Source organism: Magnolia sinica, chromosome 12 (assembly GCF_029962835.1).
Source record: "Magnolia sinica isolate HGM2019 chromosome 12, MsV1, whole genome shotgun sequence".
Taxonomy (NCBI): domain Eukaryota; kingdom Viridiplantae; phylum Streptophyta; class Magnoliopsida; order Magnoliales; family Magnoliaceae; genus Magnolia; species Magnolia sinica.
The window spans coordinates 1266277-1294264 of record NC_080584.1 but is presented as its reverse complement, the minus strand read 5'-3'; the positions used below and the strand labels follow the sequence as shown (position 1 = coordinate 1294264).

General features: G+C 39.4%; 1 protein-coding gene across 2 annotated transcripts; it reads right to left on the bottom strand.

Annotated features, from left to right (window-relative positions):
* Window positions 1-52: 52 nt before the first annotated feature.
* On the bottom strand, window positions 53-27265 carry LOC131220742 (solanesyl-diphosphate synthase 1, mitochondrial). Of its 2 annotated transcripts, none has more exons than XM_058215557.1 (12): window positions 27011-27265; window positions 23213-23305; window positions 20975-21055; window positions 20796-20867; window positions 19645-19776; window positions 18640-18726; window positions 17333-17404; window positions 15203-15288; window positions 5391-5523; window positions 4810-4899; window positions 1504-1602; window positions 53-469 (listed from the first exon to the last, which is right to left on the bottom strand). In XM_058215557.1, exons 1-12 carry the CDS (start codon window positions 27143-27145, stop codon window positions 290-292), a joined length of 1260 nt encoding a protein of 419 aa, XP_058071540.1. In that variant the 5' UTR covers window positions 27146-27265; the 3' UTR covers window positions 53-289. The 2 variants fall into 2 exon arrangements, with proteins under 2 accessions (XP_058071540.1, XP_058071541.1); XM_058215558.1 differs by having other exon boundaries at window positions 23213-23308; window positions 27011-27146.
* Between the last annotated feature and the right edge of the window lie 723 nt (window positions 27266-27988).

Here is a 27988-nt window from a genome sequence, read left to right as displayed (position 1 = left end):
AAAAACCATCGCGCAGACTCCGAAAGTTCATTTCCGCCAATGAAATGGGATATGATGACCACAGCCATTTCAGCTGTGAATTATAGGAACCAAGGAATTTAGCTTTACAGCAAGAATTCCGATCCTCCAGATCGAGCAAAACTAAGAAAAAGCAAAGAGACAGAAAATGCTTCAAAATAATTAAAAGAATATCAAAAGAACAATTTCTGGAGATCGATTGAATGATCTAACCTTTCGTATTTTTCTTCTTTTACGTAATTGATGGAGAGAAGACGCACTTTTTTGTTCTTCACTTCGTTCTTGTGATAACTCGCTGGGTGAGATCGACGAGCGCCCGTCTTGAGATCTGGACATCTTCATCATCACTTTCTGGGAGAGAATCAATCGCCATGGCAGCAAGGTTGGCGTGCTCGGCTGCTAGCTCCCGACTCCTCTGGATACCACGGCTTTTTCCAAGGTAATCAAGGGCCTGTGGATTTTGCAGATGACAGATCAGCACGTAGTCAACCTTATATCATACAAGCAAAGATTCATACATTGCGAATAGACCACTAATCAGAGCCAACTCCGACTCGGTTGAGTCCAATTGGGTTCAGCAGCATGAATCTAGAGGGTGACTCGGCTCGACTTGTACAGGTCACGCATGACTCAGTCAAAAGGACATAATGAGTCGGTCCAAGTCATTGAGTAAAAAAATTATTTTATATCCATTTTACATTGCAGAATTGTTTGTGATCCTCGAGTCATTAGTTTGCCCGAGTGGGGCCCACAGCTGGGTGATCCAAAAGGTCATTTGATAGGCCCCAAATGCACGAGTCCCAGTCGAGTTCCGAAAAAAATCAGACTGACAAAGTTTCCCAATGACTCGGCTTGAAATCATGCAGAACAAGTTAACTCGGTTGAGTTCCGAGTTGGGTTGCCGAGTTTTAGAACGATGGTACAAAGTTGTTTCAGACTACTATGGACATTATTCATCAAAGCATGCTCCCCAACAACACTCGTTACAATGAGGAAGCACATCATCACCGATGTCTTGATGCGCCTAGCATCCTCATGTTTTTGGCATCGGAAATTGCAGTTATGGCTCATTGATCCAGACCATTGAACTGATGGTTCCCACCATGGATGGATCATGCCCCAAAAGTCTTCTATATTGGAAGATCATAGCCATCTAAATTTTGGCCTTTTTCAGTTGAATATGGCCTGTTGTTGTTATCTAGTCTTAGCCATCCATTTGCAGGTGACTGACAGAAGGGTTATTTATAACCAACCACTGGCAAAATTACAGGGATCATGGTCTATTCACGATATGTACCATTGAATCAACGGTTTGGATGACCTAATCATGGGTCCCACTCATAATAATCGCATGCAAATTGAGGATCACATAATGCCTCCTAAAATAAACACATGGTACCCCCACAAATATCATTATATGAAAGGAAGCAGAACATCACTTCTCAAACTAAAAGTATAAGCGTTTCTTAGAGATCGGGCACTTACGAGATCAACGTTAGAAGGGTCATCAAAGCCCCGATCAACCAATCCACGCAGTTGAGGGAACTCTTCCATGGCGAATAATATTGGGGCTGTTATGATTCCCTATAAAATAAGCAAATTCGTCAGAACTATCTTCAAACATAAAATAGGACTTTAAAATCATGGGACGGTTTGATCCAATTGGATTGTAAAATCAGATCACAGACAGGATGAGAGTATAGATGATGTTTAAAGATTTTGACAAATTGCCCTTCCAATTGGATTGTAAAATCAGATCACAGACAGGATGAGAGTATAGATGATGTTTAAAGATTTTGACAAATTGCCCTTCGATTCCCATGATTTTCAGTATTCCTAAATAACCCCCTCCCTTTTTTGCTGTCAGACAAAAACACCCTCCCATCAATGTTTTTCTAGACAGCATTGAAAATGATGTTTTTACCCCAACTTGCATAACGTCTGGCCAAAATTAACATGAGCAAATGAAGTGGGCATGTGTGTGAGATCCTACCCGTCAGTACATGTGGGGGCTATATGAACATAATCCGGCCGAAAATCAGGCCTATCCACCCATCAGATGGTCTCCACATATACATAAAAATGAATGGTTCAAAAGAAAACCAACAACCTATATTCAACAAACACATGGCCAACCGAACAAGTGAATCTTTTGGAAACTTTACCCGGACGTGTCACAATTGTCCCCTCCTAATGAACACCTTTCTTTCGTTGTTTATAATCTATAAGGGTGAAAATGTTGTTGTTGTTGCTGTTTTTTTTTTTTTTTACTGTTTAAAATATGCAAGGGAAAAAATCTTTCTTCATGCTTAAGGGTGTGTTTGGTTGCACCAAATATCATGATTAATTAGTCTAATGTGGTGCAATTTTTCATGATACTTGGTGCAACCAAACACGCGCTAAAGCCTGAACCTTCAACGTTAACGGCATTAATACATTCTATCACGGTGTCAAGAGGTAAGTTTTAACTATGGGGACCATTATGGCCATATGCAGAAAAGGCTGGGACTTATTTAAGAATATTGAAAAGGGAGCAAGGTATTTAAAATTGAGCAAAAATAGAGGGAACCATATCTCAATATTAAAAGAGGAACGGTCCAATGATCCATGGCACATGCCAATGTCTCACTTCCGTGGGAAAACTAAGCAATGCAAATGCAGGCCCCACCATGAAGATTACCTGGTGCAAAAATAGGCCCATCCACTCATTAGGCAGCACCCGTCCACCAGCTTTGTAGAGATGCCGCCTGCTTGATGAGTAGACCATCTGATTTTTTTAAACCAACTCATCTTAATTGTGGGGGCCCACCTCGTGCACAGGATGGATGTCCAACACACAACACACATTGGCAAGTCTGTGTTCCATGCATCCATTGTGGGTTTGTATTCCTCCATCCAAAAATGTGTAAACATACCATGAATATGACCTATCAAGACATTTATTTATACACCTAATTTTGGTGAATATATAGTATCCAGTAGGGCAGATGTTCAGAGAAAACACGGTGCATTGCCTAAGGGAAGCAGCTAATCTAAGAAGAGGAATTATAGTGTCCAGAAGTGCCAAGTCCGTGTGATTGGGTGATCCTGAACATTGAGCAGAAGGGACCCACTGTAGATAGGGGATGCCCCAAAATATCCCGGTTCGGACCCGCCACACAATGGCCTACAAGTAGGTGGTTAAGAATAGAATACAGCAACTGTCATTAAAGAGAGAGAGAGAGAGAGAGAGAGAGAGAGAGAGAGAGAGAGAGAGAGGGGATGTATAGGGATCTGGAATCTGGGGAGATTTTCAAAGAGTCCCCCATTCATGGTCGGCCCATCAAGATCAACAGTATGTATCACCAAACATGACCCCATTCATACAAGTTTGGCACATCAGGACCCTATAACCCCTCATCTAAAAAAACAGATAAACTCGATGTAAAGCATCTAATTGAATAGTTTGGCTGCAGTCAGTCACTCCAGCCCTTGTTTAACGACTTGTCCGAGTCGGATGCAATGTGTACGAGTCAACTCGGACTCGGTCGAGTATGATTCTGTTTGGCACCATAAGTCAGGGTGATGAATTGGGGGTCACTTGGCCTGATTCGGCAGAGTCATGACTTGACTCAGTAGTGAACGAGTCTGTCTAAGTCCCAAGTCTACCCCACCTACTATATCAATTCTCACTTGACCCTTCTCACATAAAAAAGCACCATCATTAGCTTAGAATCTCTTTCCGCTTCACTTGGTTTTCAAAACCAGAAAATATGACTTTGACTCGACGACTAACTATTTAAAGGGAAAGGATATTACAACTAGTTATATCATAAGCTTATAAACAACTAGCCACGTTTGATATGTGGGATAACTTGATCATCAATCTGAGCTGTCCATTCAGTGGCACCACTTAGACAGTTTGATCACACTGATTAAATGGTCCTGACCTTTTGAAATGTTGGTAGTCTTGTCTTTTACAACTGTCCATTTTACAAGCATGGATTAGAAGGTTAGCATCATCCCCCCCAAACTGTCACCTTAGAATCATAAGCAATCTAAGGTGGGCCCCATCGAATAGATATTTGAAGTTGATGAACTGACCTATTTTCTCGGTTTGATCTTAGCCATCCATTTTTTTATGCCTGTGATCAGATGGTTAAGATCATCCAATTTGTATGGTTCTTGATCCGCACCTACCAAAAGTTGGCAGGAATGTGTGGACAGTCCAGATCAATTATTGGACTATTCCACATCCAAGCAAATTAGCTGTATTGTAAGCCTTCAAAACAACTACTTGTATTAGGTACATAATTCATTAATCAACATTGGCCTAGCAACTATAGGGAAAAGCTATTGATAATTAAAAAATACATTAGATTTATTATTAAGAAAAAAAGGTAAAAGCTGCTTTAGATAACTGAACGATCACAAAAAATGACCCATTCTTTCCATGGTTTCTAGACTTGGATCAGCTCGTTTGAACTCGAGTCGGGGGTGACTCAGGGGTACAACTCGTGGTATTGAACAAGATTCAGGCAGTGCCAAGCCCGAGTTGCAACTGATTCAGACAAATCTTAAAGCCAACATTGTTTCTTTTTCTTTTCTTTTTTTTGTTTGTTTGTGCCGAACAAACCTTTATATCCGATTTAAATTAGTTAAGATGACGAAGTTAATCCACTCATCCAAGTTTTTGAGTAAGCTCAGCAAGTTTTATAACAATGATTTTACTAGAAAAGTGCATAGCAAAATATCGGAAGGTCAACACATCTAGCCAGTGAAATATATAGGCATAGGATAAAGGGAAATTACATGGCGGATGTCGGACAAGGAGCCCTTTCCGAGGGAAGCTGACGTGCCGGTGAAATCAAGGACATCATCGATCAACTGATATGCCAATCCCTGCAAGGATTCTAGGAATTAGTCAATCACAGAACGCTGTAAACATAACAGAGTAAAAGGATGACTTCAATCCTATGATTTTCGTTAATTCCACACACTTGTATTTCCCAAACCCTTTACACGCTGCCACATGTGCCAAAATGGCATGTGTGTTGAACATCTGAGCTTCACTTCAGGTGGAACAGACCACATAGATGCCCTGGCCTAATATTTCCCGCAAGTCCTCTCATCAGGTAGGCCACAGTGTGAACAAATGAAAGGCTGAAAGCCCAAAACAACTTTCTAGCTGTCAATTTGTTTCTACATTGTGGTCCACCTGATGAGTGGATTGATCTGAATCTCATTTAAGGCATCTGTACTGTAGAAACCACATGGTTGATGGCTTGGATCTCACACATTTTTGCCATATTGGCGCACGTGGTGGCGTGTAGAGGGGTTGGACATGCATGCATGTGAGGAATTGGCAAACCACTTCATCTTAGATAACGAACCAGATTTCGTCCATAGTCGTAAGCAAGCATCGAAACTTCCGCAGTTTGGCCAGCTAGAAGAGATATGGCTTGGCAACTGTTAGAAATCAATGATGCTGTCTTGTAGTATGTCTTCTGCAAGTAATATTCCATGCTGCATCCACATGAAAATAGTGAGGAGGAATGGGTCAGAACGAACAAAGTAAAATATAGGGACGTGTGCTGGACACCAATATGCTTTTGTGGCAAGTAATCTACCGAATATGTGGTATGCATGCACACAAATCTAAATGGTCAAAAATCACGTCCCATGCTAGAATGCAATTGAACCTTTTCCACCGAGTATCAATGTTTTAAATATCGACGATATCAGCCGATATATCCTATGATATATCTTGTATCCCACCTATGCGATACGAAACGCACAGGTAGTGCTGATATATCCCACATATTCGATCCGATGAGTATATTCAATTTTTGGTCCCCCTTTTTTATTAAAATTATGTTAAATTGGTGTTAAATAGTTACAAATCCATTGGTTCTTCATGTTTTGCATGAAAAATCATGAAATTGGAGCTTTAATTTCGATATCCATTGGTTCTTCATGTTTTGTTTTGAAAATTTCCTTCAACCAACTGTCAATTGAGATTAATTTCGAAGTATTTAGGAGTATTTGATAAAATGATCATCACATGCACTCTAATTTTGAAATTTGAGTATAGGTGGTCTAATTTGGGAAAAATTGGGGAAATTTCAAATTTTCCCTAATTTCTCCTAAATTACTTGCAATGTTGCACTCCAAACATGAAATCAAGCATGTATGAGGGCTGATCTACTGATTTGTCAAGTCCTTGCCAATTTTTGAAAAATAAAAATCATTTTTAATTTAAAAAATATTAAATATTTTTTTTTTTCAAAATTTCCCTCCAACCAGCTATCAATTGAGACTAATTTTGAAGTATTTAGGAGTGTTTGATGAAATGATCATCACATACACTCTCAATGTCATGCATTCAATTTGAATATAGTTGTATTAGTTCAGTCAAACAACGCAGAGCTTAGGACCCTATACAAAGGAACCCTATTATGTAAGGTATCCCGTATTGGTATCGGTTGGCGTAACGGTGCCCACCGATACCGATACGGATACGGGGGTGTATCGGTGATACGGGGGCGTAATGGCCCGTGATGGTGCAATTTTTATTTTTATTTTGCCAAAAAAATATGAAAAAATATGGATTAAATCCGAAATATTCTAAGCATTCCAAATATGCATTCATTTATAAATTGGAACATGTTTATGGTGGTGTAACGGTCCACTCTTTGGTGAGAAGTTGTATCGGACTATCTGATGAATTTATGAACCAGACAACCTGGTATTGGCTATAGATATTTCATATTTAATTATTTAACTATATAATATCAATATGAATTAATTAGAATGAATCTAATACCAAAATATCTCATATTTGTAGGTTTGGTGTATTACATACCATGTGACTCATGTACATTTTATTTCAACATACAATCTAGGGACTTTTATGTCCAATTATATAATTCATATATCTAACAAATTAATATAATTTTTCCCAATAAATCTTAAGAAAAAATTTAAAATTATATTCAAGTAAATAGTGTTGTTGATTTAGAGCTGATTTGGTGGATCATTTGATGCCCCAAATCAATGTTAAATTCATGCAATCTATTGGCACTTATCTCACTAATGGATTGGTGGATATTTATTAAACAGTGATAAATGAAAAATATCAAATGATCCTATTTCAGCAAAACAAGTGTTTGCAAATTAACGGTGAAAATCATTTAAATAATTTAATTTTGGAATTGTGACATGGCAACAATAGTGCCATAATTTAATTTATTAATTTTGAGACAATGTATGCCTCATGGACAATTTTTACGGCCATGTACATAAGGCCCACCACGATGTATGTATTGTATATCAATGACATCCATCCGTTTTATCAAATTATTTTAAGGCATGGTCCAAAAATGAGGTAGATCCATATCTAAGGTGGACCACACAATAGGGATTGAATTCCCACAATTAAAACTTTTATTATTATTATTATTATTATATATTTTAAGCTGCGACTTTTGTTTTCCTTGATCCAAGTCTATGCAACCTTATCAGTAGTTTTGATGGTAAATAAACATTACGGTGGGCCATAATAAGTTTTTAACAGTGGGCATTCAATCCGACCGTGTGGTCCACTTGAGATCTGGAGCTGCGTCATTTTAGGGACCATGCCTTGAAATGATCAGGAAAAACAAATGGGTAGCATGGATTGGCTAGTGTACCTCACCTATATAGTTGTTGTATTGACATCAGCAAGTTCTGTGGGTCTGATTATGAGGCATGTGTTACATCCAAACCGTGCATCCATTTTGCAAGCTTGTCTTAATGCTTGAGACGAAAAATAAGACAGATCTAACTATCAAGTGGACCACACTGCAAAAACTTGTGGGGAATTGAACGTCTACCATTGAAACCCTTTTTGGGGTCACAGAAGTTTTGGATCAATATGAAAAAAAAAAAAAAATTAAAAATCCTCTTCATACAAGTCTTTGTGACCTTATGAACAGATTGGATTGAAAATAAACGTTATGGTGGGCCTATGAATTGTTTAACGGTGAAAATCATTATCTCCGCCAAGGTGTCCCGTATCTGCTACGATACGGCCGAATCGGCCGATACGAAACGGTAACGGCCGACACCATTACGCAATACGAGGTCGAAACGTACGGAATTCCGTGACCGTAACGGCCGTTACGGGCCATAACGGCCGTTACGGTCCCGTAACGGCTGTTACGAGCCTAGAAAATAGGAAGAAAAAAAAAAAAAACATACCTGTTTTTTTTTGTCCTTCTTCTTCTTCTTCCTCTTCTTCTCGCCCTGCTGCGGCCCGGGCCTCCTCCTCTCTCTCTCTCTCTCCCTCCCTCCCTCTATTTCTTTTCGGTTTCCCTCTCCCATCTTTTTCTTTTGAAATCGGAAGCGGATTGACTGGTGTACCACACACTAGGTACGTGTCATGCTAAGACGAGTGCTGACACTCCTCGAGCTCCGAGTTGTACGAACGGTTCAAAGGAGATCAAAGTTACATGGGCTCCACAGTGATGTATTTATTATATCTACACCGTTCATCTATTTTTAAATATCATTTTAGAGCATTAGTCAAAAAATGAATCGTATCCAAAGATCGTTAGGACCACACCAACAATAGCAGCGGAGATGATGATTTTCACAGTTAAACAATTCGTAGGCCCACCATAACGTTTATTTTCCATCCAATCTGTTCAAAAGGTCAAAAAGACCTGAATGAAGAGGAAAAACAAATTTCATATTGATCCAAAAGTTCTGTGATCCCAAAAAGGGTTTCAATGGTAGAGGTTCAATCCCCCACTGCTTTTTGCAGTGTGGTCCACTTGATAATTAGATCTGTATTATTTTTCGTGTCAAGCCTTAAGACGAGCTCGTCAAATGAATGGACGGTTTAGATATAACACATACCTCATGATCAGACCCACGGGACTTGCTTACGTCAAATGAATGGACTGTGTACGAGTTATGCAGCACGTGCACAAGTTAATAAAATGTACACGTGCCACATGGACCCCATCATGATGTATGTATTTTATCCATGCCGTCCATCGATTTTGCCACATCATTTTAGGTTATGATTCAAAAAATTAGTAAGATCCAATTCTCAGGTGGACCACAACATAGGAAATAGTGGTTATAGAATGCTCACCATTAAAATTTTCTTAGGGTCCAATGTAATGTTTATTTTCCATCTAACCTGTTAATAGGGTCACACTGACGTGGATGAAGGGAAAACACACATGTCAGCTTGATCTAAAACTTTTGTAGCCCCAATAAATTTTTAATGGTAGTCGTTTAATTCTTGTTGTTTCTTATGGTGCGGTCCACCTGAGCTTTGGATCTGCCTCATTTTTGGGCTCGTGCCCTAAAAGTATTTGGCAAAATGAATGGACGGTGTGGATATAACACATTCATCACGAGTGGGATCCAAAAAACTTTGACACTCGTGTGCTACACTTCACAATCCGAGTCCTACCTAATTCGGGCCCTTAAAAAATTGTACACGAGACATGTATTAACTTAAAATTTACCAATTAAATTATGGACTGTAATTGCTAACTCAAAATGCCAAAATCAAATTGTTTTAATAGTTTTAATTGTTAATTTGTGGACGCCAAGGTATCCCGTATCGGTATCGGTTGGCGTAACGGTGCCCACCGATAACGATACGGATACGGGGGTGTATCGGCGATATGGGGGCATAACGGCCCGTAACGGTACAAAATTATTTCTTTTTGCCAAAAAAATATGGATTAAATCTGCAATATTCTAAGCATTCCAAATATGCATTCATTTATAAATTGGAACATGTTTATGGTGGTGTAACGGTCCACTCTTTGGTGAGAAGCTATATCGGACTGTCTGATGAATTTATGAACCAGAGAACCTAGTATTGGCTATAGATATTTTATATTTAATTATTTAACTATATAATATCAATATGAATTAATTAGAATGAATCTAATACCAAAATATCTCATATTTGTAGGTTTGGTGTATTACATACCTTGTGACTTGTGTACATTTTATTTCAACATACAATCTAGGGACTTTTATGTCCAATTATATAATTCATATATCTAACAAATTAATATAATTTTTCCCAATAAATCTTAAGAAAAAATTTAAAATTATATTCAAGTAAATAGTGTTGTTGATTTAGAGCTGATTTGGTGGATAATTTGATGCCCCAAATCAATGTTAAATTCATGCAATCTATTGGCACTTATCTCACTAATGGATTGGTGGATATTTATTGAACAGTGATAAATGAAAAATATCAAATGATCATATTTCAAAAAAAAACAAGTGTTTGCAAATTAACGGTGAGAATCATTTAAACAATTTAATTTTGGAATTGTGACTTGGCAACAATAGTGCCATAATTTAATTTATTAATTTTGAGTAAATGTATGCCTCATGGACAATTTTTACGGCCATGTACATAGGGCCCACCATGATGTATGTATTGTATATCAATGACATCCATCTGTTTTATCAAATCATTTTAAGGCATGGTCCAAAAATAAGGTAGATCCAAATCTAAGGTGGACCACTAGTGGGTGAGGCCTTGAAATTGAGGTCCACCTTGATGTATATCCGTGCCGTCAATCTATTTTGCTAACTCATTTTGAAGCATGATCCAAAAAATCAGGTAGATTTAAATCTTAGGTGGACCACTAGTGAATGACGCACCGAACATAGGACCCACCTTGATGCATTTGTTGTATATCCCTGCTATCCATCCTTTTTGACAACTCATGGTCCAAAAAATGAGGCAAATCCAAATCTTTGGTGGACCACACAATAGAAATTGAATTCCCACAATTAAAACTTTTATTATTATTATTATTATTATTTGTTAATATTATTTTTTAAGTTGCGAACTTGTGTTTTCCTTAATCCATGTCCATGCAACCTTGTCAACAGTTTCAATGGTAAATAAACATTATAGTGGGTCATAATAGGTTTTTAACAGTGGGCATTCAATCCTACCATGCGGTCCACTTGAGATGCGAATCTACTTCATTTTAGAGACCATGCCTTGAAATGATCAAGAAAAACTGATGGGTGGCATGGATATATAATATAACACATAAATCAAGGTGGACCACATGCACAAAAACAATGCAAGTGCACGGTGGACATTCAATCCTACTGTGCGGTCCACTTGAGATCTGGATCTGCTTCCTTTTAGGGACTATGCCTTGAAATGATCAGGAAAAACTGATGAGTGGCATGGATATATAATACAACACATAAATCAAGGTAGGCAGCATGCACTAAAATAATGCAAGTGCACTAAGCGGCATACGTTGCAGACTACCGATAAAATAAGGTAAGTACGTGCCGGGCGCGGATTAGCTACCTACAGGTTTGAGTAGCGAGACACGCTACTGAAGTGACATCACCAAGTTCCGTGGGCCCCACCATAATGTATGTTTTATATCCACACCTTCCATCCATTTGTAGAGATCATTTTAGGGCAATATCCAAAGAATGAGTTAAATCAAAAGCTCCAGTGGACCCCAACACAGAAAACTGTGGGGACAGTGACGCCCACCATTAAAAACTTCTAAAGGCCATGAAAGTTTTAGATCAAGCTAATATCTGTGTTTTACCTTATTTCATGTCTTTTTTAACTTTTGAACGGGTTGGATTTCAAATAAAAATTATGGTGGGCCTTAGGATAGTTTCAACGGTGGGAATCACTCTCCCCACTGTTTTCTGTGGTGCGGTCCACTACATCTTTTTATCTGCCTCAATTCTTTGGCTCATGCCCTAAATAATATCTCAAAATGGATGGACGGTGTGGATACAACACATACATCATAGTGGGGCCCACAGAACTTGGTGACGTCACTTCAGTAGCGGACTCGCTACAAACCTGTCAGTATCTAATCCGCGTCCGACCACGCCCCCATTCATTTTTTTTGAGACCGCGACAGAGGGAGAGAGAAATGAGAGGGAAAATTAAAAAGAAAAAGAAAAAAATGAGAAGGAAAGAAAGGGAAAACGAGAGAGAAGGAGAAAATGAGAGGGAAAAAGAAAGATGGTGGAGAGGGAGTTGCACCAGAGGGGAAAGAAGAAGAAGAAGAAGCAGGAGGAGCTGCAACAGCACCGCGATGAATTGCAGCAGCGCCGCGGAGAAGAAGAAGAAGAATAAGAGGAAGAAGAAGAAGAAGAGGAAACAAGAATAAGGTTAAGTTTTTTTTTATATATATATTTTCTTTTCTTTTCTTTTCTTTTCTTTTTTTGTTTGTTCTTTTCTTTTCTTTTCTTTTTTCATTTTTTCTTTTCTTTTCCTTTTTTTTTTTAAGGGTTACTGCCCGTAACAACTGTTACGGGCTCGTAACGGCCTTTATGCCTTGTAACAGCCGTTACGGCCCCGTAATGACCGTTTCGGTTCCGTTTTCTGCACCTCTCTGTAACGTAACCGATTTGGGATACCCTGGTGGACGCTTATTTTTAAAAATAGGGCCTTTTAATTTTTTTTCATGATTCACTATCCAATAAATGTCCACCAATTCACAAGTGCGATAATGCCAATAAATTGCACGAATTTGAGGCTGATTTGGGGCATGGATTGGTCCTCCAAGTCAGCCCCAAATTGGCAACGCGATCTGCCTGAATTTAATTTCATTTTTTAAAAGAACTATTGGGAGAAATGATATCAAATTGTTAAGTATATAAATTAGATATTTAGAAAATTAAATATATGAATTTTGTAGTCAAATTCAGGTTATCTGGTTCATAAATTCATCAGACAGTCCGATACAACTTCTCACCAAAGAGTGGACCGTTACACCACCATAAACATGTTCCAATTTATAAATGAATGCATATTTGGAATGCTTAGAATATTCCGGATTTAATCCATATATTTTTATATTTTTTTGACAAAAAATAAAATAAAATTGCGCCGTTACACCCCTGTATCGCCGTTACACCCCTGTATCCGTATTGGTATTGGAGGGCACCGTTACATCAACTGATACCGATACGGGATACCTTGATCTCCATTGCTATTTGTGGTGTGGTCCACCTGATCTTTGGATATGATTCATTTTTTGAATAATGATCTAAAATGATCTCTAAAAATAGATTAACGGTTTAGATATAATAAATACATCACTATGGGGCCCATGTAACTTTGATCTCCTTTGAACCGTTCGTATAGCTCGAAGCTCGAGGAGCGTCAGTGCTCATTTTCGCACGACACGTACCTACAGCAGCTATATAGCTGCTGTGTGGTACACCAGCCCATCTGCTTCTAGCGTCAGTGCTCGTCTTCGCACGACACATACCTACAGCAGCGATATAGCTGGTGTGTGGTACACCAGCCAATCCGCTTCCATTCTTTTCCTGACCGAGAGAGAGGGAGAGTGAAATGAGAGGGAATAAGAAAAAATGAGAGGGAAAGAAAGGGAAATCGAGAGAGAAGAAGAAAACGAGAGGGAAAGAAAGAGAAAATGAGAGAGAAGGGGAAAACGAGAGAAGAAGGAGAAGGAGGAGAAGAAGAAGGAGGAGGAGGAGGAGAAAACGAGAGGGGGGGGGGGGGGAGGAGGGTCGCAGCCACAGCCCGAGAAGAAGGTAAGAAAAAAAAAAAAGGTATGTATTTTTTTTTCTTTTTCTTTTTCCTTTTTTTTTTCTTTTTTTTTTTTTTAACCCTATTTCCGTAACAGTCGTTACGGGTCCGTAACGGCCGTTACGGTCACAAAATCGCATGCTTGCCCATTTCGACCCCGTATCGCGTAACGGCTTAAGCCGTTTCCGTTACGAAACGGCCAATACGGCTGTATCGTAATGGATACGGGACACCCTACTATTATGTGAGCTTCTTTTTTGAGATATTATTCAAATGTGTGTACTAAGGTCTTTTTTTATAATCCTTGAAGTTTCATTGAAAATTTCAACAATTTTCCCAATGTTTCCCCATGTTTCACAAAAGTGCAATAAATTACGCAATACAAACGATATTTCTCGTGCGATAACCGATATGTATCTGTATCCCAAGCATGCGATACGTACAGCAATACCGATATTTCAAACACTGCTGAGTATTCCAGCAGTTGAAATCAAGGGTCACATGCTAGAACACAATCTTCTTCCACCACAAGGAATCACTTTGTGGCAACTCATGCATGGCATATGTTCCGTACACGCACACAACCCAAAGAGTAAAAAATGCAGATTTCACGCGGTCTTGAACAACAAGACTCACACCTCAAATTCGGATCATGGATTGTGTGTCTTGAACCCATTGTTGTCAATTAGCATATAAGATTGTATGCAACCTAATGGGCTTGTGCGCATATGCGATCACATAATTGCATATGCTATTGCACAGCCTCCAAAAAATTTACATTTTTTCATCACACAATTGATGGCATAATCGCATATGCCATTATGGTTATGAAACCGCATATGCCACTATGGCATATGCAAGATCTCCCAAAATGGCATATGCAATCACATAAGTGCTTATGCAATTGCATATGACAACACTGCTTGAACCATTAGATACACCCCAAAATTTAGAGTCATTGATAGAAGCCAGTCAAGGAAGGGGGGGTACGAGTGGGTAGGTGGTTCGATGGAGTTGCAACTAGGGCGGGTTAGGGGTCAAATGAGCCCATCCTGATCTCGGGAGGACCCGACAAAAATTCCAAGCTAAGGTGCCCAACCCGAAGTCATCTATACTTGACGACACAACCCAAATACATGTGATTATTCCCAAACCAGCCTAACCATACCTGAATTTGCTCAACCTAAACCCAACCCTAATCCAAATCAGGTTGGTGTTTTTCAATCCAAACCCAACCTAATCCAAACTCGGGTTGGTTTAGTCAGGTATGGGTTGGCCCATTGCAGCCTTGTGTGGGTTGGTGGATGTGTGCATGCTTGCATGGGTGTGTGCAGGGGTCAGTGCACGTGCGGGAGTTTTGTGTTCTCATTGCAGGTACCAAGCCTGGACTTTGGGGGGTTGCTCAGGTTGGCAGCCGGCATGAAACTTTTTGCCACAACTTCTACATGAACCCTGTTGAGGATATGGTCCATGATAGAACGGAATGGCAAAACAGGATTCATGACCACGATTAGTTCGGACAAGGCTTAGACAATGATGATGCTGAGAGAGAGAGAGAGAGAGAGAGAGAGAGAGAGAGAGAGAGAGATGATGATGCAAGTTTCTACATATCAAAATCAGTACCTACAACGTTGCTCAGATGTAGTTGTCATTTGCATCGTCTCCCCGGTAACAAGATGCTCTACAACAGTTGCCAGTAGTGTCACAACCTGCAGATACACAACAAAGAAGGTCACAACATGTGAAAGAACCAATAAAATTATTAGAAGCCACGAGGGCTAATATTCCCCCCAATACGGATATTTAAAGCCTTCCTCCCAGTTCCACATGGATGGTATCATGTACCTTACCAGTCACTAGCAACTCTTTTACGATACAACAAAAGGAGATATAATTGAATGCAGACAGGCCCCTAGATATACAATTATTATGGTACTATTGCTGTAGATATCAATTCATGTGGTTTGCCAATAGCATGTGAGTGCATAAGCCCATCATATGCACGCCAGCTCACGTGCCACTCTAGAACATGTGCCTACAAAACACCGGTCGTCTGACCTGGCCCAATAAATCAGGCCATTACATTCATCATGCAGGCCACAGTGTAAAAACAGTGGACAGCTTAAAGAAGCTTCTTTCAGCTATCCATTTGTCCCCTACATCCAGGTCCAACTTGTTTGTGGATTTGCTTGATTTTGGATCAGGGAACAGATCTTCACTTGTACCATATTGGCATGCAAACCAGCATATAGATGCACTGGACTACAAATGCATGTAGAATTAGCAAACCTCGTAAATCTGTATTGAACTTTTGATACCAGCAGGTAAGCTGTTGAGTAGAACAATGGAACTCCAGACGAAAATTGAATTGCATTCTGTTGAGGGTCAAATATTGCATATTATCCCCCATTAATTACTTGGCTTTATGAACATGATAATGCTTAACGTTCTATTTTAATCATATTTGTGTTGCAAGGTGAATTTAAGAGCTTGGATGGAAAAGGGTGCTAAAAGCATGGATTTGATGCTCAAGAATCACCAAGGCAAGGGATAGATCTTAGGAGACCAAATTTGAAGAATTCACATTCCAAAGATCCAAGAAAACCAAGTGAGGAATGAAGAAAATCAAAGATTTGAAGTGAAGAAAATGAATCCTGAAATCGTCCTAAAAAAGCATATTCTGAAACTCTAGGTCATTTTGTGAAATTGCGCAGAGTAAAGTTTATTTTGAAAAATTGGGCAGAGTAAAGTCTATTTTAGCAAACTGCGTAAATTTGATGTGATTTCTAGAGTTTTCCAACTAGGTGCGAAAGTTGGAGTTTCACAACTATAAATAGGACTCCCTAGGATGTTCCTAGGCATCTTCTAAGGTTTAAGGAGTAGAGCAAAAGGGTGGAGAAGCCGTCGCCAAGAGTTTTTATTTTTCTTCCTTAGTTGTTTCCATGTTTTTCTTAAGAGACTTTGGTCCAATCATGTTTATGGTTGGCTAAACCACCTAGTTGGGGCTAAGAGGTGAAGCTTGTAGCATGATGAGATGTTTCTATTGCTTTGATTCATATTTATGTTGAACTTCATGGATTCTAATTTGATATTTAAGGAATACTTTTAGTTTTGAATGGTTTATTGTAACTCAAATTACAGTACATCTGCAATAGCTTTGAGTATCTTCTTTTCCCGATTTAAGATTGTGAAATTAGTAAGTCTTGTTGTTCACCATCGTCCCTTGGGCATGGTAGGGTAATGGAATCCTTCCTAATCTTCACAATTCCCCTGCTTTGAGATTATGGGATTGGTAAATCTTGTTGTTTGCCATTGTCTCCTGGGCATGGTTTGGTGATGAAATCTCTGTCAATTATCATAGTTCTCCTTCATTGAGAATTAGGTCAATGGAAGTTCAGATTTAGTTTTATTGATATATTTTCCAATTGGATAGGATAGGACTCCAATTCTAATTGTGTTACTTGAATCAAGCAAGAGGGCTCCCTGATCACTACAAGTGGATCCTTGGCACCCTAGTTCCCACCTTTAAATTCTTAGTTTTAATTACTCTATTCACAATTACTCTCTTAAATACTTCAGAATTAGTTTCACATCTTCTTCTAGTTTTACTTCTGGTTAATTTCAAAAACGTACAAGTTTCAGTCCCTGAGGATTCGACCTCAATCTTACTGACATTATTACTACATCGCGACCCTACACTTGAGGTTGTGAACACATTCAGCACATATATGAAAAAATCTTATAATCACATACCTCTGTGTTTTTTAATGACGCAAGAGCCACACAAGCTCTGGAGAGCAGAAAATCTCCCGCCAGTACAGAAAGCTGCATGAGATAAGGATAAAATTTTAAGTTAACACTTGGATTATAACATGCTTTATTGGAGAGAAGAGGCCCACCTAGAAGTGAACGGTGAATGGCTTCCAAGACAGATATCATAGCAATCATGTGTTACATTCTAGAGTAGGAAGCCAAATAAATATTTCAGAAGGTTGAAAGACGATCAATGGATGGGGCACTCGAATTGAACATGTGACGTGACAGTCCAACAGGTTACCTACAATTGAAAGAAAAAAAAAAACCCAGGGACCAGATTTAACCCTCCAACAGTTTGCCTAAAAATGGATGGCAGAAAAGAATATCATGAATGGTTAGCACAGATGGGGAAAAGGGCCACCAATTGGAGAGGTAGGATCATTGACCCTTGTGATTCAAGGAAAGTAGACCATCCACAGTGGAAGCATCCAATAAACATAGTCCAGATCATGGATGACTGGACCACATCCACAGTTGTTGGGCAGCACACCAAATAAGGAAATCAGTGCACAGCCTCTATCATCCTCAATCATCAGAGAGGCAGTTGAGCTAATAATAGAGATGCAAACCAAATAGAAGTTGGTCAAAATCAAATAGCTTTGATGCCATAGTTCAAAAACCTGAAAACTCGACTCGATATTCAGCCAGGTCGAAAACTTCACTCAACTCGATATTTAAATAATTAAATTAAGGTCTTAGGTAAATAACGGGTAATTAAATAATGAGTATTTTTTTATTTTTTTATTTTCAAAGGGCTCATTTTCTTTTTTTTATTTAAATGCATATGGAGGTTTTGGTAGGTTTTGGTAAGAGCACATGTGCTTCACTGTGAGGTCTTGTCTAAGAAACTCACATCCTGCTTTGTTTCTTTTAATTACAAAGGCAATTATTCAACGAGTGACTCGGTTTGAGTCTTGCTGAGTCACAACAAGTCGACCGACTTGGGGAATCAACTCGACGAGTCTCGCTGACCAAAGACCGAATTTCACTCATCAGCGATTTTCTTAGTGTCTCGGCTCGAAATCCCGTTGATTTGAATTGACTTGGCTGAGTCTCGAGCCGTGTCACTGATGTCTGGTGTTATTTTTTTTTACACTGCCTTCCATAGAAATCAATCTGATGATAAGGGTATTACAACAAGATTGAAGATGAATCTCTATGACAAGGACTCTCCTTATTTCAAAGGATTCAACATGCGTGTCACGCAAACATGCACGTTGAAACCAATTTTTGTTTGGACATACCTTGTTTCCCATTACAAAATTCAAAGAACCAATGCCACGTCGTGTATCCGCATCATCTAAGACATCATCATGAAGAAGGCTTGCCACCTGGCAAAAAGAACACACCGGTAAGTTTCTTGGATGCTATTGATTTTTTCCGATACTCAAAACACTTAAAGTAGGGATAATTGTAAACACCTCCCCTCTAGTTTATGACAATTGTAAACACCTCCCCTTAAATTTGGATTGTTGCACGTATCTCCCCTATGCTAAGAGATGTTAAAGAGATATGCATCAAATGACGAAAATACCCTTGCCTCATTTGGATTATTTACTCGCGTGTGGAACCCACTGCTATGCATAAATGGTATCCAACCTGTCCACTAGGTCTCTCCAGCATAAAATATTGGATGCCCAAAAAATTAGCTAATCCAATCATTGGGTGGACCATACCCACCCAAAAACCTCCAAGATTAAGTGGTGGGCCACCCGATAGTTAGATCAGCCTATTTTGGGGGTTTCCCATTTTCATGGTGGAGTGACCACACCAAACAGGTTGGATGACATATTGCACAATGGCAGGCCCACACGTCTGCAACTAGTTACCTATGAGATAGGGGTAAAATGGATTATCTCTCAAAGATGACAGTGCTAAACAGCTAAAAGACCATGTGGAGGAATCTGCAATGAATTTGTAAACTAGAGAGGAAGTACTTGCAATAATCCAAACTTGGGGGAGGTCTTTGTGAATGTTAGAAACTAGAGGGGATTTTTTATTTTATTTTTTAATGATGACAGGGTGTCCCCGCCCCCCTTTTGAGGTGAGACTATTTCCCGCGGATGCACGCAATCACCCGTCAACCACGTGCATCAGGTAATCCACGGGGAGGGGAATTGAAGTCATGTCTGTGGGGAACAACCACAACACAAGCCGTTCGCCCAAACCATGATGGGTAACTATAGGGGATGCTCTCACAATTATCCTTTTAAATTAATACACACAAGAAACAATTTCCAACAACTGACATGGATCATTTCAGTGATCTCAGCAATACATTGCTGTCTGGCGCGCTGTTCCTTCGATATGGTTTGAAGCACACCGTCAGCAGCGGATTGAGGTATGGGCATGTTCAGAGCTGATGCCATCAACAACAGCACCTGCAGACACCAACAGTCTGTCATTTGATAAGGGAAGAAGAAAATGCCAAGCTACAGACTAAAATAAGAGGCATTATCAAGTACTCAGCCAAAAGATATTGTGCTTTTGACACAAAAATGGAAAAGGTGGTGTGACGGTGACGCCCATCATCGGATGGGCGATGCTCTATTATCTGTGGTACAAGTGATCCTAGAATCCAGTGAAACTGGATAACTACAACCAATGGTCCATGTTTAATGACGGCCCAACCAACAGTTACGATCATCTGATGAGGGAGATTTTTGGGGTACCTCCCATTCACCATGGAGCCCCCCATATGAACAGGGTGCATCACTAAAAGGTAGGTCCCACACCAGATGTACATTTCATTCGTCTGACCAAATGCTTGATCAAACATTGTATTTCCTCCTAAAATAGATAGTCAGAGCATTAGATATCTGGGTAATACTAAATACCTTTGGTAAGAGCTTTGCTAAGCCCACATGTGTGCAATAAAGCTTGTGTACATGCCAAAAGTGTGCCAGCATGGCACATAGGTGCGAGATCCGATCCATCCATCAGGTTGGTCCAAACTTCTACATGTTTTTTGGTCCACTCAGCATGTGGACCACAATATTGGGAACAGGTGGATGGATTAGAAAATTCCAGACAAGTTTTTCAGAGCCGTACATTTGTTTTGCAAACTGTGGCCCACCTTACCAGTGGATCAACTTGATTGTTGGGTTAAGGCATCAATATGGCAGTGCTTTTCTAATGGATGGATTGGATCTTGGATCTATTGTACCACACATATTTAGTGTACATGAGCTTTATTGGACACGCATGTGGGCTTAGCAAAGCTCTCCTTGGTGATGCCATTCTACCAATGGACAGCAATTTGTAGGCAAAGATCCCAAAAATCAAACCGAGAAATGACAATGCACTTAAAAAGATGGCTGACTATATAAGACACTAGAAATAAGCAGCCACGTGGACAGCATCGGCACAAAACTCAATAGTCTGCAATATTAGCACTTACTGTGGGACGGAATCTCTTCCCCTCAACCCCCATCTTGAAGAAGTATTCGGCGGCAGATGCCAGCTTAGGGACCTGTATGAGATCGCATCAATGTTTGATTCTAAAAATCAGGTCCTGAGGGATTAGGAGAAAGATGGGAAAGAACCATTGTAGAGCAAAAAGAAACAAAGACCACATACCTCAGCAACCACCATCGATCGCAATCTATTAGCAAGGATCGATAGTTCATCCGCGACAAGGGAAAAAGGATCCAGTGGTTCCTGGATAAAATGACTTCAAGAATTGTGATAGCGTGCAAATGTAGCAAAGCATCAATAGGCCCTCCCATCACAGGAGAACACGATAAATATGTGAGAATGATCAGACAAAATAGCATGAAGACCCATTTGGATGCAACTTCCAAAAGGAGTTTTCTGCAAAAGGGGTTTTCCCACAACTTCAATATCGACTTTGTCGGTTTGGTTTTCGGTGAGTGGGATTTTTAGCCCCTATTTCGATGAGTAGCGATATATGAGGTTCGCGAAAGTGCATTCAAACACAACACAAGCTAAGTTTTGGCTCAAAACGATGTTCAAGCGTCAAACACCTCTTTTGAGGGTGCACCCAAGTATGCCCTGAACTATGCCTCCCATAATAGGAAAAAAGCAGAAGACGATGAGTGTGGTTGGACTAAATACCATTATCGGATCCATCCAAATGAATAGAACATGTGCATACAACAGGCGGAAGTGGGTAGCTTAATCAAAGATGTGTGAGGCCTTTGAACATAAGACGAAAGATTTGAATGACCCATAGGTATGTCTCTATTGGCGGGCCTTAAATTTGCATTAATTCCTACATAGGTGCTCTAACTGTGTAAGACCATATAACAGGTTTCAAAAGCTACTTTGTTGGACACATGGTGTCCAGCACGTTTCTAACACGCATCGTAACGGGCATTAGGAAAAAACTTCAATGTATCTTACTATTGTCTTTTGGTATAATCCATACACTATTGGTTAATGTGTTTTTACTTTATGCATTAGCGACCTAATATTGATATGGTAAAATATTTTTACTATATAATCCTACAGATGCATCAAGCTGACCTAAGATAGCTGGGCCAAAGAAATGATAATGATGAATTGTACAGATGTGTCAGCTTGTTGGGTTTTCTAGGGTCCTTGTGCCCGACACCTTTTTTTGTGCCAACACAGGCAGGCGTTTGCGTTTCAATTGTGTAAGAGGAAGGTGCCACGAACGGTGGTTGAACAAGTTCTAAGAATTGTCCTTGTTAAGGCAGTGGATATTTTGGAAGAGACTCGTGAAGTCTTATAACTCAAGATTCACTCAAGTCATGAACATGGTGAGGTAAGTTATATTGAGGACTCATTGACTACGAATGGAGTACCAAGACAATGTTTGAGGATGGATTAGTTTACTTCCCTATCCATAGAGGCTGGACAACTGTTCTTAAGGATAGGAGGGTCATGGTGGCCAAAGTACTCAAAATCGGTTACGTAACAGTAACGGTCGTAAGTCGTAACCATTACGTGTTATAGGGCCAAAACAACCGTAATGGCCATTACGATATAAATTAAATAAAAGAGAGAGAGAGAGAGAGAGAGAGAGAGAGAGAGAGAGAGAGCCGTAACAGCCCTATAATGGTCCGTATACTTTTTTTTTTTTTTTTTTTTTAAGGGTCGTAATGGCCATTATGACCCGTATCATAATGATAACGGGAGTGGCCGTTACTGTTATGGAACACCTTGATGGTGACTCACCGAAGCATATGGTCCCCTCCTTATGGTCATTGGAAACTTAATGTAGACAGCAGCCCACTACGGATTTCACGCCCAGCAGGTATTGAAGGGGGATCAGGAATAGCATGGGAGAAGTGATTGGGGCCTTTGCTCAGCCTATTGGTGTGAAAATTCTAATGAAGCTGAAGTCCGCGTGATTTGGTTTGGTATTAAACGTTGATCAGCAGGAATGCCCCTCTGTCTTTCATTAAAGGTGACTCCTGGTGATAAAGTGGGCTTGATCACCGTCCCTTACCCTTTGTGTTTTGCTAGATGGGTTGAAGAAATCAGAGAATTAAAGGGAACTATTTCAGTTACCTCTGGTCATATTAAGAGAGGCGAATATGGCAGCAGATGAATTAGCCAGGCTAGCTGTGCTTTACCTGATTCTGTAAACAGGGACTCACTGCCCTATTATAATTTTGCATATTAGCTTTGTTTCTTCAATACGTGCGTGCATGTGTGTGTGTTTTGGGTTCCAGTCATGTGTGTGGGTGTTTTTTTTTCCTTTGTTCCATAAAACATGACCATCATCTATAAAAGCACAACCAGTTTCAAAAATCCATAAAAGCACAACCAGTACCATCAATTACATCCATTATCCACATAGCCAAGACGCAACAGAGAGCGACTCACCTCAACCATGGAGCTCCTCTCATGGTGAATTTGATACCTGACATCATGGAAGGTGTGCGAACCCCAATGGTAAGTTTCGCTGCAACCCAAAACCTACTTATCCACAGGAACAACAACAAATGTCATAATGAAAATCATCAGCAAAATATGATAGCCACAACCGCTGCAGGTGAAAACAGCTAAGTTATCAACAAGAAAAATCAATAGAGTAACAAACAATATTACTTATTAAAACCAAACCTATGGAATGTCTTACAGATCACGGATGATAGATCACAGAAATGTTCACAAGGTTATGTCAATGTCCTGAAAGTGGATTTTGAATGGAAATAATTTAAACTAGAAATTTCATAGATGTGATTTTGATAGGAGATTAAGCCATCACATACTTATGGCATACGTGATCACATATTTCTGTATGCGACCGCATAATGCCCAACAGTCATAAAGACCGCATAATGCCATGATGGCACATATGCTGTCAAAATGGATATGCAATCACATATGACAACACTAACCCACTCTATCCATTAAATCATGGTCCCACTTGTCAACATCAAGGCAAAAACACCATCAAAACCCTGCATCTATCAGTAAAAATTGCCACAGACCCTTGCTCAGTTCTTGTTTGAATTGCACTCTTGGCCTTGTTGGGAGGATAACTTGATAGGCTACCTAAAGGTATTAATTTCCCAACATTTCGACGTTGTTCGACACTAGAAAATGTGCCAACATGTTGCGTAAACAAAATCAGATCGAGGTCATGAGATCTAGGAGCCCTTTTCCCAGCATCTATTTGTCACGAATTCATTCTTGAATTTTGACCTCCGGAATGTCAAATACTCTCGTGCCAATCCTCAGTCATTCAGTTTGGAACACATCACTTTGGACTGCATTAGTTTGCTACACAATAAGGAAACATTCACCATCATCATCTAAGCCACGCATCACTTTGGACTGCATTAGTTTGCTACACGACAGGAAAGATTTATCATCATCATCTAAGCCTTATCCCAAGTAATTGGATTAGCTACACAAATCCCCTCATCTGCCATTCCGCTCTATCACCGACCACATACTTAGCTAAAGCATAGTTCATCAAGTCTTTCCTTACTACCTACCCTGTCTCCCTACATCCTTTTGGGCCTTCCCCTTGCCTTTTTAGAGCCTTCAACGTGAACCAACCCACCCCCCAATTGGTGCAATTCCTAGTGCATAGCTACGCATTTACCCCTTTGAAATGTGAAGCATAAGCTACGCAGGTTGCAGCCTAATATACATGCTATTTCTGCATTTTTAATTACGGTTGCCCGTGGTTGCTCTAAATATGATGAAATTTCATTATTTCATGATATTTGGTGTAACGAAACACAACTTGAAATAATAAGGAAAATGGGGCAATGATTAAGTATAAAGATAAAGAAATAGCAACATAATTGATTTGACACTGTTACTTATATTGTTTTACTAAAATCATTAAAAAGATTAGCTAATTTTTATTGAAATAGAAAATGTGATGAATCATTGAAAACATTAATTGATTTTAATATTTTACTAAATGTGTGTAGGCTATCTACAAGCAACTTGAGCTATTTTCATGAGCTACGTAGAACGAAGAATAAGCTATGGTACGTAATGTAAGCTACATGCTACGTAGCACAAGCTATTTAAAACACTAGTTGCACACGGCCAAACCATCTACCTCTACTTTCTCTCATCTTATTACCATTGATGTTACTCATAAGTTCCCTCAAACGCATTCATTTCTAATTCTATCCTTCCTCTTCCTGCCACTCATACATCTTAACATTACCATTCCCACTACACTCATCCTATGAAAATGTTGTTATTCAACTGCCCCACATTGCATCCCATAAAGCATGGATGATCTTATAGCTATTCTGTAAAATTTCTCCTTCACTTGATTGGTATGCATCGATCACATTGGACTTCAGACACACACTTCCACTTCATCCGCCCAACTCTAATTCTATGAGCAACATCCTTCCCAATCTCTCCGCTCTCATGAATTGTTGACTCAAGATATCAAAAATTTTTAAAAAAAATGGTCCTTTATGGGTAGTACTTGGTCAGCAAGCTTAACTAGTTCCTCATTTCCACTCCTATTGTTACTAAAATTGCATTCCATACACTGTGTTAGTCTGATTGATCTTAAGCTCTAAAGAATCCCTCCATAAAAATAAAGAAAAATAAAGAGCCCACAAACTTTATATATATATGTATATATATATATAGGGAAAAGGTACTATGCGCTCGACCTCACGATAAGCTCCCGTGAGGTCGAGCTGTGTGGGCCCCACCGTGATGCGTGTCAACCATTAACACCGTGCATTTGATGGGTCCCCTCTAAATTATGGGATATCCCAAAAATCAGCTGTAGACAGAACTCAGGTGGGCCATACCATCTAAAATCATGTGAAGACATGCCAAAAACATATAAAAGCACTTGGTGGGGCCCACCTGAGTTTTGAATGCTGCTGAAACTTGGTCTGAACCCTCATCCAAGTGGGACACACATAATGGATGGGCTGGATTTGCAAACCACATCTCGGTGGGCCCAAAAAATGATTATGAATGTTTTAATGGTGCACGGCCCCTCCCCACTTCTGTATGTGGTGTGGCCCACACAAGTCACAGATTGACTTGATTTTTGAGACCTAGGCCCACGGTGGAATGGTGCATCTGACTGATGGGGTAGATGTTCGAAACGCATCACGGTGGGGCCCACACAGCTCGACCTCATGGGACGGTCCCATCAGCTCGAGCGCATAGTGTGTGTGTGTATATATATGTCAAAAGAAGTTTTACAAAAAGAGCAAAAATTAAACACCACTTTGAAATTAACAGAAATTTCAATAATAAAAGAAAAAACCATCTCAATATCAACACAAATAGACACAGTATGGTGATATAAATTACCAATCAATATAGGGACACGCTAAAAAATATAAAGCTAACTTACCAAATTGAACAAAATGACCAGTAAACAAAACACATCACTCCAAGCAAAACCAACAGCTCATAAAATGGCTTTCTTCAACAACCAAAATCAACAGAAACTTCAGTCAGGAAAAACAAAAACCAATCTCAGAATCAACACAAACAGACCATAATCATGATATCAATCACTAATCTACATTGATATAATTTTTTAAAAAAAAAATAAATTAAATAAAATAATCTTACGAAAACTGAATAAAGCAACCAAAAATAAACAAATCCCAGACTACAACAAACAAACTCAAAACCAACAGCTTCAATAAAATAAACCAATACCAAAACAAAAACAAAAAAAAAAAAAAAAAAACCCAAAGCCACAACATAAACCATCCAAGCACGCCCCAAAAAGAATATTAACATACATTTGATATAGCAGAAATGAATAAAACACCCAAAATCAAACAAAACCCATTTCTCCAAAAATGGTATTAAACCCCAACCCACCCCCCCCCCCAAAAAAAAAAAAAAAAAACCAACATTAATTTCAATAAAACAACCAAAATATCTCAAAACCAAAACAAAGCCACAACATAAATCACCCAAACACACCCAAAGGCAAAAAAAAAAAAAGAATATTAACATACATTTGATATAAACAAAATGAATAAAGCACCCAAAATCAAACAAAACCCACTTCTCCAAAATGGTATTGATCCCAAATAAACCAAAAAACTACAACAAATTTCAATAAGATAACCAAAAAAGAAACAGTCTCAACATGAAAACAAACGCACCCAAATAAACCATCCACACCCCGAAAACAAATAAATCTTGTACCTTTGAGATCTCAAGAGGCTTCCTACTGAAAGCAGAGGCAGAAGAAGCTGTGGAGGACCTGAAGAGCCCATTTGCAATCTCCCCATGAAATCTCGCTTTGGAAGTTAGATTTCTCAAAGCCCATCTCAGATACATCTTCAAATACTATGAAAACGGCGAAAATGAAACGAACCCAAATCGAGAAATCGAGCAGAGAAGCACCTCCGAATGAGAATTCCAAGAGTGATCGAAGAGACAGAGATAGAGAGATCGATCTGCTGTTTGGATTAGTCGACTTCATTTTACTAACAAGACTTTCAAAGGGGCAGCTATTATATGATACGTGAGCAGTATCTTTTAACGGTATCCACGCGTCTTTAATTATGATAAGTAGGGCCCACTTATATCTAATCCGAACCGTTGTTATGTTTTTAAATTTCATGTTAATAAAATATGAATGTAATTAAGATCTTAATGTTTCTATTTATATCTTTTCCATTGATGGTTGAAAATCGAGGCACAAAATAGGCCATGTTCAACTGAAAATCCTCACGATTGGCTCCTTAGAACTTCCTATATGAGATTTAATTTAAATAAATGGTCCATTTATGATGGCAAGGAACAGATCAACGGTCTTGATTATCGATAAATGGCCCCACTTGTATGAACTAAGGGCTCTAAGGGCTCGTGTACACTGGAAAAACGCGGGTGAGGGATGATAGAATTCGTCTTCTATCATACACACCGCCCCCCTGCTTTTGGGGCTTTCCTTCGAGCACGTGTCAGCTGAAGGCAGTTCGTGCGCGTACAGGTTCACGTTAGTAAGAGGCGAGAAAAAAATCCCAACAACGGGAAAAATGATTCTCGACGCGGCCATCTTCAAGCGCCAAACGTAAACGCACCGCCCGTGCTAATTTGGTATGTGTGTGCGGGATCTGAGACGTTCATAAGAATTTTTTACCGCTGGAAAATATCTTATTCTAAAAAATAATATTTGGG